At 27.2% G+C, this 14,604-nt stretch overlaps 2 protein-coding genes across 2 annotated transcripts; one reads left to right on the top strand and one right to left on the bottom strand.

The window, feature by feature from the left end:
* Positions 1 to 9,166: 9,166 nt before the first annotated feature.
* On the bottom strand, positions 9,167 to 10,779 carry LOC112750253 (transcription factor bHLH162). The gene is made up of 3 exons (XM_029292682.2): positions 10,524 to 10,779; positions 10,076 to 10,417; positions 9,167 to 9,461 (listed from the first exon to the last, which is right to left on the bottom strand). Exons 1-3 carry the CDS (start codon positions 10,665 to 10,667, stop codon positions 9,345 to 9,347), a joined length of 603 nt encoding a protein of 200 aa, XP_029148515.1. The 5' UTR covers positions 10,668 to 10,779; the 3' UTR covers positions 9,167 to 9,344.
* Positions 10,780 to 10,948: 169 nt separating this feature from the next.
* Positions 10,949 to 14,378, top strand: LOC112750248 (probable envelope ADP,ATP carrier protein, chloroplastic). Its single transcript, XM_025798882.3, has 10 exons — positions 10,949 to 11,379; positions 11,553 to 11,609; positions 12,157 to 12,219; positions 12,329 to 12,385; positions 12,468 to 12,551; positions 12,693 to 12,761; positions 12,833 to 12,945; positions 13,036 to 13,205; positions 13,648 to 13,726; positions 13,979 to 14,378. Exons 1-10 carry the CDS (start codon positions 11,017 to 11,019, stop codon positions 14,082 to 14,084), a joined length of 1,161 nt encoding a protein of 386 aa, XP_025654667.1. The 5' UTR covers positions 10,949 to 11,016; the 3' UTR covers positions 14,085 to 14,378.
* The last annotated feature ends 226 nt before the right edge of the window (positions 14,379 to 14,604 follow it).

Genomic DNA, 14,604 nt, shown 5'->3' with positions numbered 1-14,604 from the left:
ATGCGATTGGAGTAACCGGTAATGAGTGGGCAACCTTTGCCAATGGAGAGAATGAACCTTTACCATTAAGAGAGAGTGTCCTTGAAGTAGGTGGATGTGGAAGGACCATCCGTCTTTGCGAAAGAAGATAATGCGGCATCTAATGACCATGGGGGTATTTGCAGAGAGGGGAGTGCAGGCCGTCTGGAGTGAGGAATCAAGGAAGCCTTGTCACCTTTTTCATTTGCATTTGCAGCACATGTCTACAGTAAGTAACACAATGCAATGCTACATCAAACAATTGCAAACTGACAAAAGCAGCGGCAGCTTATAGTCTTGAGTATTGAGTGATTACAGTTTTAGAGGAAACTGAAATTTAGCCAAGTTACATTCGTATTATGGTAGCAGCAGCTAGCAATCAGGAAACAGAGAAATGGCAGATCGAAATGGAAGGCATATGATCTGTATGTGTTATTACCTGGAGCTGGAGGCGATGAAGAGGATGATCTGAGAAGGAATCAGCAGCAGCAGTTTGAAGCTCAGGCGATGAAGAGGATGATCTTAGCTTTTAGGGTTTTAATGGGACTAGGGACCAGATTGGGTACAAAATTCAGATTTGCCACATCAACTAGCCGTTGCTGGCTCCAGCGTGGCATTGGAGGTGCCAGATCATCCCTCCATTTGCTGACTTGGCGCCGGAAAGGGTTGAAGGGCAACTATGGGTCCCGGAGCTGAATGTCAGGGATACTGTTAGGAAATTTTGAAAGTCAAGGACAAGTATGAGTAACTCGCCCAATCTCAAGGACCACTTTGGGGTTTTAGTCCCAAAAAACAGTCACGGATAACAAAAGTGCCCAACACGATAAATATCATCATTAACAGAAAATTAATCTAACGTAGTTAAGCCATTTCAATCTGCATATACATGTCCAATCAACATTAACACGCCTAAAATTTACTCTACACCGTGTCTCTTCAGCACCTGCCAGAAAAAAAAAGCTCATGATACCATAGCAATACGATAAAATATGATATTCATTTAAGGCCAATGCTACCATGATGAAGAGGTTATTCTTCTTCAGCTGCTGAAACGACGTGGAGGAGCTATATTTGCGAAATATATAATGTTATTTTTGAAATAGAGATATAGATTGTGTAGAGTCAGAAGATATGCAGTCCGTGTAGAGAAGGAGATTTATGTGGTTAGAGTTATTCATCCCAAATGATGATGATTATAATGTTGAGATTTTTGGTGTAGACCGAGCATATGGATTTTGTTATGATGTGGGAGGGGTTTTTTGGTTCGGTTTTTCGGTAGTTAAAATTATGAGTTAAAGTTTTTGTGAGTTGGATAGAGAAAAAAAAGTTTTGGTCAAAAAGATTGATAATTATAAAAGTAGAAAACAAAAATACAATGGTAGTTGCTAGTGATTGGTTAATTTAGAAAGGAAAATATATAAGCCAATTCTAAAAAAAAAAAGAAAAAAATATGTAACAAAAAAAATTTAGTCTGAAAAATTATAATTAGAATTTAGAATGTTGTTTAGAGTCAGTCTAATTTTGATAATTTGAAAATTGATAAGATTTAAGAATTTAAAAAATTAGAAAATGATAACTTTGATTTAAAAAAAGAATTGTTTCAATTAAAATGTAAGTAGATGTTTATTAAACCAACTAGGAATGATAAAAAAGTATCTACATATTTTTAGAGACGATAACAATAGTTGCTATTGTTAAGTATAAGTTAATTTTTTAATTTATAATTAAAAAATCCTTGAAGAAGTTATGCTTGTTGTACATGTATTTTTGTATATTCTTATATGCTGTTTATAGATTTATATATTATCTAGAGATAGTGATAATGGATTAAAAAGCGGAATTGAAAAAACTTAAAATAGAGTTCGCCGCGGAGTTAGGCGAACTATATAAAATTTATAGAGTTTGTCGGAGATTAGGTAAACATGCTAATTTTTATAAAGTTTGTCGGGGTTCGGCGAACTTACTTAAATGCAAAAAAAAATCGTATTTAAAAAATTAAAATTCAGAAATCATGTTGAAAAAAAATACTTTTTTTATTTTAAAAAAAAATCCCTTAGGATATGCATTTGATTAAGCAAAATGTAACGCACAACACAAGACACACCTGGATTACCCTAGTTCCTCAAAGGCTCCAACACTTCTTTCACATAATAATAATAATAATAATAATAATAATAATAATAATAATAATAATAATATATTATTATTATTATTATTATTATTATTATTATTATTATTATTATTATTATTATTATTATTATTATTATTATTATTGGGACTAAGCCCAGAGAGGGATACAGCATCCCAATCTATTCTTCTTGAATGATTAACCCAGCTTCAAAAAATTTTATTCGGCTTGAAATAAAAATGGCCCAAATATTTAACCACATTAATTAACATAATGTAGTACTTATCTTATTAATCACTTTTACATGTTAAAACCTGCTGTCTCTGCTTCGGTCAGATTTGTTGTTTCTTAAGAAACATCTTTACACGCGTCCAATAACCATCTACTCCACGTTGCTTCAGTATGAAAGGAAAATTTTTTCTTTTATCACCGTAGCATTGCCCTCCATTTAAACGTATTCAAATCATATAAATAAACTTCGAGTTAATAATTAAATTCGTCTCTTAAACATCATCTATTCTTTAAATTAGTCTTTAAAAGATTTTTTTAATCATATTAGTCCTTAAAAAATAAAACATCAGTCAAATTGGTCCTTCCGTTAGTTAGATGATAATAGCGTGATGACATATCAATTAAGTAACACGTGGCATGATGACGTGATAGGTTAATGTCACGTGTTATAAGATGATTGGTTGACGTATCAAGTCGGTGACACCTAATATGCCACGTGTTACTTGACGTGTTAAAAAATTATTTATAATTAAAATAATCCCTAAAAGTTTAGACATAAGTAATTTTTATCTTTAAAATTTTAAAAATTAATCTAATTAGTTCTCGTATAAATTTCTTTTATTTTTTTCATAATATTAAATTTGAAGTATTTTTTAATAGTACTAATTTTAATATTATTTTTTAGACCTTAATAAATAAAATTTTTTTACATAAAATAATAAAAATAATTAAATTATTATAAAATTATTTTATTATTTGTATTTTAAATTTTATATTTTCAAATTATAATTTTTTATAATGACATTTTTTTATTTAAACGAGTTTATCAAATTATTGTTAATTATATATTTAAAAATTTAATATTTTAAACTTATAATTTTTTTAAAATAACTACTATATTTATTTAGTGAGATATAAAAGACTAAAATATTTAAAATAACTATTATATTTATTTAATAAAATTTAAAATATTAAAATTCTAATTTTTTAATATTTTAAAATAACTACTATATAGTAAAATATAAAAGATAAAAATATTTAAAATAACTACTATATTTATTTAGTAAAATCCAAAATATTATATTTATTTAGTAAAATCAAAAATATTAAAACTATATTTTAAATTTCACTAAATAAATATAATAGTTATTTTAAATATTTTAATCTTTTATATCTCACTCTATGAATATAGTAGTTATTTTAAAAAATATATATATTAAAATATTAAAATTTAACAAGGGATCACACAAATCAATTTTTTAATTATTGAATTCTACAGTATATATTAAATAATAATAAAATTATAATTTTAAAAATTTAAAAGATTTAAATTTTAAAATAAATATTATATTATATAGTAAGATTTAAAATATTAAATTTTTAAATATATAATCAACAATAATTTAATAAATTCGTTTAAATAAAAAATTTTGCTATAAAAAATTACAATTTGAAAATATAAAAATTAAAATACAAATGATAAAATAATTTTATAATAATTGAAATTATTTTTATTATTTTATGTAAAGAAAATTTTATTTACTAAGAAATAATATTAAAATTAGTACTATTAAAAATACTTCAAATTTAATATTATAAAAAAAATAAAAAAAATATATAAGAACTATAATTTGATTAATTTTTAAAATTTTAAAGATGAAAATGACTTACGTCTAAACTTTCAAGGTCTATTTTGATTATAAATAATTTTTTTACACGTCAAGTGACGTGGAATGCTAGGTGTTACTGACCTGACACGTCAACCAGTCATATTATAACACGTGGCATTAATCTACCACGTCATTACATCATGTGACACTTAACGTGACACGTCATCAACCGTTATCATTTAACTAACGAAATGACGAATTTAACTTATGTTATCCTTTAAAAATTAATATGATTAAAAAAAATTTTTTGAGAATTAATTTAAAGAATGGACAATTTTTTAGAGATAAATTTTACTATTAACTCAATAAACTTCGGATAAAAAACTAAAAAATTTGAATTCACCAACCTACTTGCCATAGAAAACAACGACGTTTGGTTATTCCAATTTTCAATAGGCAATAGCTAACTATCCGTCATAATTTCAAGTGAAGTCATCTCGTTAGATGTTATGGAAGGCTATAATGCCATGATGCTGGGTAAATTTTGGATGAAGAGTGAATGTTTATTTTTTAATAAAGAAAAAGCCCATGATAAAAAAATTTTAATAAAGAAAAATCAACAAATCTAGTAAAATTTTTCATTCTTCAACAAAAAATCCCATTATGAAAAGCCATAATCAAGCTATAAAACAAGATAAACAATCATTTTTAGTATCAAACAAATCCTTGCTTATATTGTAAGAAAAACAATATTATGTATCTAATAAAATTTATTTATTTTTTCAACACTTGATCAACAATTTTATAAAATCTAAATTCTAAATCCTATATCCTAATAGTATAAAGGGAAAGTCTAGGGGAGCAATTTTATTAAATTCTGGCATAATCAACAAAGAAAAGTGAACCATTAGCTGAAATCTCACACTAATCTCACACCATTAAATCATCATTGATGTCTATTTGATGGTTATAAATCACAAAAGTTGTTGCCCCTAGCACTCCTCTAGTATAAAAATAAGGAGGTCACTCAGATAAAGATGCTTAAAACGTCTTTTTTTAAAGATGTTTCCATGTTGTATTTTAATTGGTTTCTGTATAATTTATTCGGTGTTCCTCATCATATATTATTAAATTTCTCAAAAGATTTTTTTTCTAAAAATAATAAAAAATATTTAATTTGGACTAAAACAAAAAAATGTAATAGATTAACTATTAGATTTTTTTAAAAGATTATTTACATAAAAAAATATATCACATTCATCAAAATATATATATATATATATATATATATATATAAAATAAGCTTTTAAAATTTTTATAAATAAAAAAATAATTAATTTTTATTCGTATAATATATAAAACAATTACTATATTATTATTATATTATAGATTAAAATTTAGTAATTTAAATTTTGTTTTTATTTTTAATATAAGCATTAGAAATAAATAAATTTTTTTATAACAAGATGTAATGTAACAAAATATATATAATATTAATTAGTTTTTAAAAAATTCTGAAAAGATGGTTTTTTTCTAATAAAGTGTTATTAAAAAATTAACATTATAAAAACTAATTTCAACCAATATGATATAATAGGTTATTAAAAATATTTAATACAAAACACATTGAATATAAATTTTTATTGAGATTAAATTTTAAATAATTTTTAATTGAATTTCGAATATTTTTATTTTAAAGAGTTAGAATATTTTAATATCATTTTTTTGGTATCTTTTTAATTGAGTCTTTGATTTTTTAAATTATAAACCTTATTTATAATTAAGAGTAATGTTTTAACACCACCAATTAGTCACACATATAAAAATACAAGAACAATTCTATTGTCATGATTATAATCTAACTTTATAAGCAATACAATACAATGAAACTATATATAAGTAATATAACTAAATTTTATCTACATCTATAGTCACATTTCATAAATAATATAATTAAATTATATTTATGTTTATAATTAAAATATGAATAAAAATACAAAAAATTATTAGGATGGTTAATTTTTTTCGTTCATAATATTTTTATTATTTTTATTGTGAAAAATTTAATTATTTTAATAATTAATTATTTTTTAAAAAAGATAATTGAATAACACAAAAAAGTCTTACTAAGAGTAGTTTATTTATATATGATTAAAAAATAATTGAATATTATATATGGTAAAAAATTAATATTATTAAAAAATAAAAATAAAATTTATTTTAAAATTAAAAATAAAGTTTATTTAAAAATAAAATTAAAAATTATGGTTTTTTTCCTTTTTCCAAAATTTATCTACGAGTAATTCTATAAATATTTTATGATGAATAAAAATATTAAACTCGTACTAAAATTTATTCTAATAAAATTTATTTTTATTCTACTAAACATTAAATAAACTATTAAAAAGAATTTTGTTTCCTCCATTAGAGAAGAATGATAAACTTCCATACTTCTATTATGTTATGGCAATAATTTGGCCTGTTATTTTTTAATGTACATAATAATAATAATAATAATAATAATAATAATAATAATAATAATAATAATAATAATAATAATAATAATAATAATAATAAACAAGTATATCACAGTAAAAAAAGAAGCACGTCACCAAATAATTTATCATCCAAATTATATATGAATCAAATTGATAATATGAGGGCTAACACTACAAAAATCGATAATAAGATTAGGAACTTACAAAACCTTTCTTAAGATCATAGAAAAAAAAAATTTATATTTGTGTGATATAAAAAATAATTATCATATTATTATTATTATTATTATTACTATTATTATTATTATTATTATTATTATTATATATATGAGCTAAAAAAGTTCAACTGTTTTAAAGTAAAATTTTCTTTTAATATTTGATTAAATATTTTTGTATTTAGTACTTTTTTTTGGCACTTCCTCTTAGTTAAAAATATAATCATTATAATTTTTTAGTTATTATTACTAAGGGTGTTTACAGATGGGATATGGCTGAAATTTCGATCCAAGCCACACTAAACTCATTAGATCAAATTCGAAGTTGTACTTTTTATGTTTGGATCAGATATCAAATATATCCATAAAATAAAAAATATTAAAAACTTTTATTTTTATAAAAAAAGTCAATAATTTTTTTTGTTTACTTTTTTAAACATATTTACTTCTATCTGATTAGAGTGTGGACACCCCTAACTACTACTATAGGTTCATTATTGCAAAAGAATGCTTCTTTTATTATAAACCATTATTAGATCTTAATTACTATTAAAACAATTTAATTGTCAACAAAGAGATAATACTTATTGGTCTATGAAATTATGTTTGTATTTCAATACATAGTTGTAAAAATCAAACTGGATCGGCTGGTTCGACCGGAAAACTAGTGAACTAGACTAGAACCGGACTAGTGTCCGGTTCGGTTTACTCCTTGGACCGTTTAAGGAATAAAACCGATGTGAACCGATAAGAACCGATGCAACCGGTCTAACCGAACTGGTCTGCTTGAAAAATTTTTTAAAATGTCTCCACAAGGTCTCGAACCAAGAATCTTGGAGCAAAAGCAACCTCTACTTGCCACTTAGCCATTGCACTTCTAAAATATAGTAACTTCTACTTACTATATTTGACAAATATTAATTATATAGTATACATAAATATCTAATTTAATTTAATTTTTGTTTTTTCTATTTTTAAAATTAATTATATTTTAATTATATACCATTATTAATATAAATATAAATTTTACTAAAAATTTATTAATTTACTTGATCTATTTTATTGCTAGTATTGTGATTAAGGTTATTTGTTTTGATGTTAGTATTAAAATCTACTAATATTATAGTTAGATGATAGGTTTTGTGAATTAATTATTTTTTTATTATGTTAAAATAAGATACTATTGTAGTATTAAAATTTTATGCTTTTTTTATATTAGTTATTTTTAGAAGTTGATACTTGATTCTTCATAAATAGTTAGTAAAGATATGTATTTCAAATTTTAATTTTAAGTTTTTAACTATTTATATTTTATATTTACGTGAGACCGATTTTATCGGTTCAACCAGTGATTTATCGGTTGAACCAATAAACCAATGAACCAGTAGCTTGACCGGTTCGATCACTGGTTCGGTTCTAACAACTATGTTTCAATCTAATTTCAAAAAATTTCAATTTACTCAATTTAGTCTCCTAAATTAATAGTTATGACTCACATTGGTTCCTAATCTTATTTTTGTCACTGTCTCACAAAATTGTTAACGACATGCTGAGATGGACTAACGACTGCTACATTATACATTCTAGCGACTATTTGATGTGACAATTGAAATTTTTTTTACCTTATTTTTTTAACTAAACACTTAAAACTCTAATATGAGTCACGGATACCTAAGTTAAAAAATCAAACTAAATAAATTGAAACTTTAAAAATCAGATTAAAGCTCGAATATAACTTCAAAACATAACTTTAACTTATGTAGTGATTAATTTAAATGAGAATCAAATAAATCAAAATTCAACATAATTTTTATCAATGTTTTCAAATTCGAAATTTTTATACCAAAATTAACTAGGATTTTTCTTTAAATTAAAAATTTAATGAAATAGTGACTTTAATTATCTTAACTAATGTTCTAATTAATTATTTTTATATCTTAAAAAAACTGTATATGAGAAGAAAATAATTAATTTATCTACTTTAATAAATAGTTATTTTACTAAAATAAAAGAAACTATTTTTTAGAATTTTTTAAGAACTAATTAATATTATATATATTTTGTTACTCTACATTTAGTTATAAAAATTTTATTTATTTCTAATGCTTATATTAAAAATAAAAAAATTTAAATTAGTGAATCTTAATCTATAATATAATAATAATATAGTAATTATTTTATATATTGTACAAATATAAATTAATTATTTTTTTATTTATAAAAATTTTAAGAGACTTGAGTTTGTTATATATATATATATATATATATATATATATATATATATATAAATGTAAATAATCTTTTAAAAAAATCTAATAGTTAATTTATTATTTTTTTTTGTTTTAGTCCAAATTAAATGTTTTTTTATTATTTTGGGAAAGAAAATTTTTTGAGAAATTTAATAATATGTGATGAGGAACACCGAATAAATTATACAGAAACTAATTAAAACACAACATGGAGACATTTTAAAAAAAAAAGATAGTTTTAGACGTCTCTATTTGAGTGGCCTCCTAAAAATAAAGTATTAAGATAAGGCAAAATCTTGACTAATAATCTAATATTGATAAAAAGTATTCTTTCTAAATCCTATTATTTCTCTTCTAAAAAACCTAAAAGCTCCGCTAATTCATCAGTATTAATCTCAAAATCCAACAACTGATTCAGATTGTAATTCAATTTCACTGGTTGGTTCATTCACAAACCTTTTCAATCTCTCACTTACTTTAGTCACACCGAATTGAAGCAAAGACGGTAAAATCTGCACAAAATTTCACAAAAAATTAATTAAGTAGTATAAGGGAAAATAAAAGGCATTAAAAGAATTTCTTTAGTTATTTAAGGACCATGTATTGCTACGTAACATATATACCTCAAGAACATCAAGCTAATAGAGAGTTTAAATTATTTGGCAAAAATAAATGAGAGGTATTTTTTTTCCAGTAATGCTAGAAAAAAAAAAACAAAAATTAGAACTTATTTTATTTATTATTGCTAGAATTTATAAATATTAGAAAACAATAAATTCAATACATTTTTTAGCTAATTTTTTTTATCAAATATTTCGGTTTTTTTTTTTTCAAAAGTAAAAAGATACTCATTTCATCAATAAATGATTTCGGGTTTGGTCCTATCTTTGACAACAAATTGGTGGTATTATATTTTAAGAATTTTAGTATATTATGCGCATTAATTAATTAAAGGTTATAAAAAAAAAAGAATGTTTGGTCCGGGATAAATAAAATAAAATTTTAAAACATTTCTTGTTTTAAAATTCTTAACCAGCAATATCTACCCCTTAATTGTTAAGATTTAATTTCGAATTTATTAGAAACACTTATAGTTTGTAATTTGTATATATGCATGTAAGTATACCTCTGCACGAACAACATGGTACATGGAATTCTCGATGAGTGAGGAATTGACACTCTTGACATCAATATTCTCTTCATTCAGAATACGAATGATTTCATAGAATATGAACTGAGTATCTAATCCACATGTCATTTCAATTTCAACACACGAACCTATTTCATGAACCTCAAGTTGTGGCGGTTTCTGGCGATCAACACCGCTGCAATCACCACGCGTCCTCTTTCTTCGGATTCCAATTCCCAACGACCTCTCTCTCTTTTCTTTAGCCATCTTCACCTTCTCCTCTAAGCTCTTTATGTAGTTTATGACCTTGTCCACTTGATCAGGTAATGGCAACGGTTCCTTTTGCATTTATTTTGTAATGATTATTATAAATAAAATTAGTAGTTACAGTCTTACAGAACAATTATATGGAACATCGAGAGAGAGAGAGAGAGAGAGAGTATACCTTGGGCCTAGGGAGAAGAGAGTTGAGTTTGGAGTAGAGCATCTTCATGTGGTTCCTTCTGTTTTTCTCAATGACCCTTCTCTCAATCTTCTTCTTGTTTGTTGAAGATGGAGAAGCTTGACTTCTACTTCCCAATTGATTCATTGAAAATTTTTTTTTCGGTTGTTTATTGTCTAGGGTTACCCTAATTATAATCTAAAAGACTAGAAGGTAGGTTTTGCACTTTGCAAGAACTTAATTATTAGACATAAACACATATATATAGATGTATATCTGCACGTGTGTATACCTATATGGAAAATTCTAATTCTGTGATGCTGACTGCTGACACAGTTTTCAGCATGTTACGCTGTGTGTGCGTGTCAAGCTGAGAGATCGATGCGTGCTTGTGGAAGTGTGAAACGGATGTGAACGTGTCCAGCTCCGTGTGTGAGAAGCATTATGCTATTTTAGTATTTTACACCCACAACGTTCCAACCTTTAAGACTCCGTTATGGCAAACGACACTGCCGTTGTGACGTGGCGCAAAATCCCCAGCCTCAAACTAACCTCCTTCAACAACGACGATGTCGTTTTACCTAGCCGCTCCAAACATCTCCGAAACGACGCCACACTCGCCTTTGCCGCCGGCGACGCCAATGGCAGTCGAATCAGCTGTAAATTCGCGTCCGTGTCGGTGGCAAAGACGAGATTCGACAGAGAATTCGCGCCTACGGCGTCTCAGCTCCTTAGACGCCCGCTCGCTGTGGTGGCGCTCGTTCCAAAGGATGGCGCGCTGTTTCTCGCCGGAGCTATCGCCGGCGCTGCCGCGAAGACCGTCACGGCGCCTCTCGACCGTATCAAGATCCTCATGCAGGTGCGGCACGTTCGAACTTCGCGGTTCTGATCGATGTTTCTCAATTCCTTATTCTCTCTCGCATTTTCTCTATTGACAGTTTCCGTTTTCCTTTGCATCGAGGATATTTGATTTTTCGTGAAATGACATTTTGTGTGTGGTTTTTTTAAGTATTATATTTATTTTTTTGGCAGACGCATGGAGTGATAGCCGGTAAAGCAAGTGCAAAGAAAGCGATTAGTTTGATTGAGGTATATTCAATCCCTTGATTGTTTTTTCAACTTTTTTATATTTTTTTAGTAATTCTTTTTCTTTATTCGTTTGTTTTAAATCTGGATTTTGGAGAATCCGAATATGCTGTTGTCGAATGGGAAGAGAAAGGAAAGTAAAAATTAAAAAAAATAAAAGGAAAGCTTTTCTTTTTCCCCCTCTCTATGGGAAAACCCCTCATATAGTGTTATCCGTTTGTTATTTGTAAGTTATAAAATGATTAATAATGACCATATGATTGTGTGACTAATTTTACGCCATTCTTTTCCTCTTGGGGTAAAGTAGAGGGAGAAATAAAGAAAGAACAACAGCTAACTTTACATTTGTTGATAAAGAATGCTTACTTATGTTATGTCACTAATTATCTATGATTTAAGACTTATATTTGAATATTATATACTAAACTTTTTTTTAAGAAAAGAAAATTAGTCTTCCCAATCTCCATGCTTATATTTCCCCCCGTTATAGAGGCATTGAGCACTTTGATAAATCATAAGTTCTTGGAGCTTACATGAATATGATTTACAGGCTATAACAGTTATAGGGAAGGAAGAAGGAATCAAAGGTTATTGGAAGGGCAATCTCCCCCAGGTTTCTCTCTAGTTAGGGACAAGTTTATATTTATTTCTGTTTTTATGGCTCCTTGTAGTGTTGACTAGTGTTTTCATTTATTTTAGTGTTTCTACTTTTAATGCTCCAGGTTATTCGGGTTATACCTTATAGTGCTGTCCAGCTTTTTGCTTATGAAACTTATAAGGTTGGTTACTTATTTTCTCTCAAGACTTTCTAATGCAAAAGATTTATTGCATAGATCTCCGTTTTTAACTTCTCATTTACAGAAAATTTTCAGTGGCAAGGATGGTAAGCTCTCTGTTCTGGGGAGACTTGCAGCTGGTGCTTTTGCTGGCATGACATCAACTTTTGTAAGTAATTCATTCTTGTTCAGTTTGCTGTGTTGCTTTCATGATGCTATCGTGTTTCATAGCAAGGATCAATATATATGTTCTAATAATTTCTTCAATTAATGTTGATGTATATGTCTAACTTTGTAAATATGTATGCAGGTTACTTACCCATTAGATGTCCTGAGATTACGATTAGCTGTTGAGCCTGGTTATCGAACAATGTCAGAGGTACGATCCACCTTCTTTATAAATTTCGCAAGATCTGCCTTAGCTGATGCGCCATATTGTGGCTTTTCCAGGTTGCATTGAGCATGCTAAGAGAAGAAGGGTTTGCATCTTTCTACTATGGTCTTGGACCTTCTCTTATTGGAATAGCTCCTTATATTGCAGTTAACTTCTGTGTTTTTGACTTGTGAGTTCATGAGTAATCTTTTTACCTTCTACGCAAGAGATTGGATGTTGACATTTGAATTGAAACATCTTGGCTTTCTATGGGTAACAGATTAAAGAAGTCATTGCCAGAGAAATATCAAAAAAGAACTGAAACATCTCTACTAACTGCGGTGCTTTCAGCATCTCTGGCCACACTTACATGTTATCCTCTTGACACTGTACGAAGACAGATGCAATTGAAGGGTACACCATATAAGACTGTATTAGATGCCATTTCAGGTGAATGTTGCTCTTTGTCGGTCTATAGAATCACTGCATCAGAATTTTAATGCCAGCACATTTATGTGCACATAACGGCAATATACATGTGAAAAACTGGCTTCCTTGTTTAAGCATTGTTAGTTAATCTTGCTCTTGTTATTTGACCCATGGTATTGTTAGTTATCCAGTTGGTATAATTAATTTACTTAAATGGTTTATTGATTTCTTTATGATGCATTGATTTAATTGTTTCCTGTTTTTGTAGAATTTAGAATAATCAGTAATCACAATTTATAATTATATGACGAGTTTTTCTTATCCACTGAAAAAGTATTGCCATTGTTGCTTGTGACTGTATATATAATCATACAACCCTGATGTAATTCATAAGGAGGATTCTATAAGCTTCAACACACCAGTATTTTGCAGCATTGCCAAAATTATTGTTTCATTGATGCAGGTATTGTGGCACGGGATGGATTTATTGGCTTGTATCGAGGATTTGTGCCCAATGCTTTGAAAAACTTACCAAACAGCAGGTTTCTGTGATCTTCTATTTCTGGTTATGCTTTCAATCTTTATCATGTTGTTGGTGCTCAGTCCCTTTGCATAGATATAGTTGTATAATATCCTGTCTGAACCCAGTTTCTTCATTAAAGATTGATAGATCCCCATCACTAAGCTTATATTGCAATGATAAACAGGGTTAGTCATGGTTTGTATTTTACTTTGACAGTAGAATACTGGAATATGATTAGTCACTATTGTCTCTTCTTTCTTTATTTCTGCAGCATCAGGCTTACCACATATGACATTGTCAAAAGGCTAATTGCATCTAGTGAGAAAGAATTCCAAACAATTACAGAGGAAAACCGCAACAAACAAATGAAACAATAGTCAGTGATAGTGTGACTCAATTGTTTTGGTCATTATTTTGCTGCTGAAATTTTTTGTGGTGGAACTAAGTCTCCAGCGGAATTATCCATAAGTGGGAAATGCTTTAACCAGAGTCGTGAAAAACATCTCGGCGGTACTCAATGATTTATGTGTATCTTGGGCCTGTGAATTTTGTAGTATATAAGATTTTGTGATAGTTAAGTTGTAATGATGCTATTATATTCTTTTGCTGAATGTAGTGTTGTAATTTGTGTAAGGATTTTTTATCTGCCAAATAAAACGTTCTTTTTATAACCTGCCATTACACTTCTTAGGATATGTTAAATCAGTTTATTTAACAGTGACGGATCCAGAAAATTTTGGTAGTAGAGGTAAAATTTATATAACATTATAATTATTTTTATAATAAAAATAATATATGTATATAAAAAATTAAATATTAAATTATTTATTAATTATTATATATCTGTGTATAAATATATGTATTGTTTAACTTATTTTTAATGTGTATTTTATATTT

The sequence above is a fragment of the Arachis hypogaea genome, chromosome 2, assembly GCF_003086295.3.
Source record: "Arachis hypogaea cultivar Tifrunner chromosome 2, arahy.Tifrunner.gnm2.J5K5, whole genome shotgun sequence".
NCBI lineage: Eukaryota > Viridiplantae > Streptophyta > Magnoliopsida > Fabales > Fabaceae > Arachis > Arachis hypogaea.
This window is presented reverse-complemented; position numbering and strand designations above follow the sequence as displayed.

What these genes read in the sequence shown, in the direction of transcription:
- LOC112750253 (XM_029292682.2), bottom strand. Translation starts at nt 10,667, where the DNA reads ATGAATCAATTGGGAAGTAGAAGTCAAGCTTCTCCATCTTCAACAAAC. An exon ending in CTCTTCTCCCTAGGCCCAAG is followed by an intron (nt 10,418 to 10,523) that starts GTATACTCTCTC and finishes TAAATGCAAAAG; the next exon opens with GAACCGTTGCCATTACCTGA. An exon ending in ACCATGTTGTTCGTGCAGAG is followed by an intron (nt 9,462 to 10,075) that starts GTATACTTACAT and finishes AATTTTGTGCAG; the next exon opens with ATTTTACCGTCTTTGCTTCA.
- LOC112750248 (XM_025798882.3), top strand. Translation starts at nt 11,017, where the DNA reads ATGGCAAACGACACTGCCGTTGTGACGTGGCGCAAAATCCCCAGCCTC. An exon ending in AAGCGATTAGTTTGATTGAG is followed by an intron (nt 11,610 to 12,156) that starts GTATATTCAATC and finishes TATGATTTACAG; the next exon opens with GCTATAACAGTTATAGGGAA. An exon ending in AAAAACTTACCAAACAGCAG is followed by an intron (nt 13,727 to 13,978) that starts GTTTCTGTGATC and finishes TTATTTCTGCAG; the next exon opens with CATCAGGCTTACCACATATG.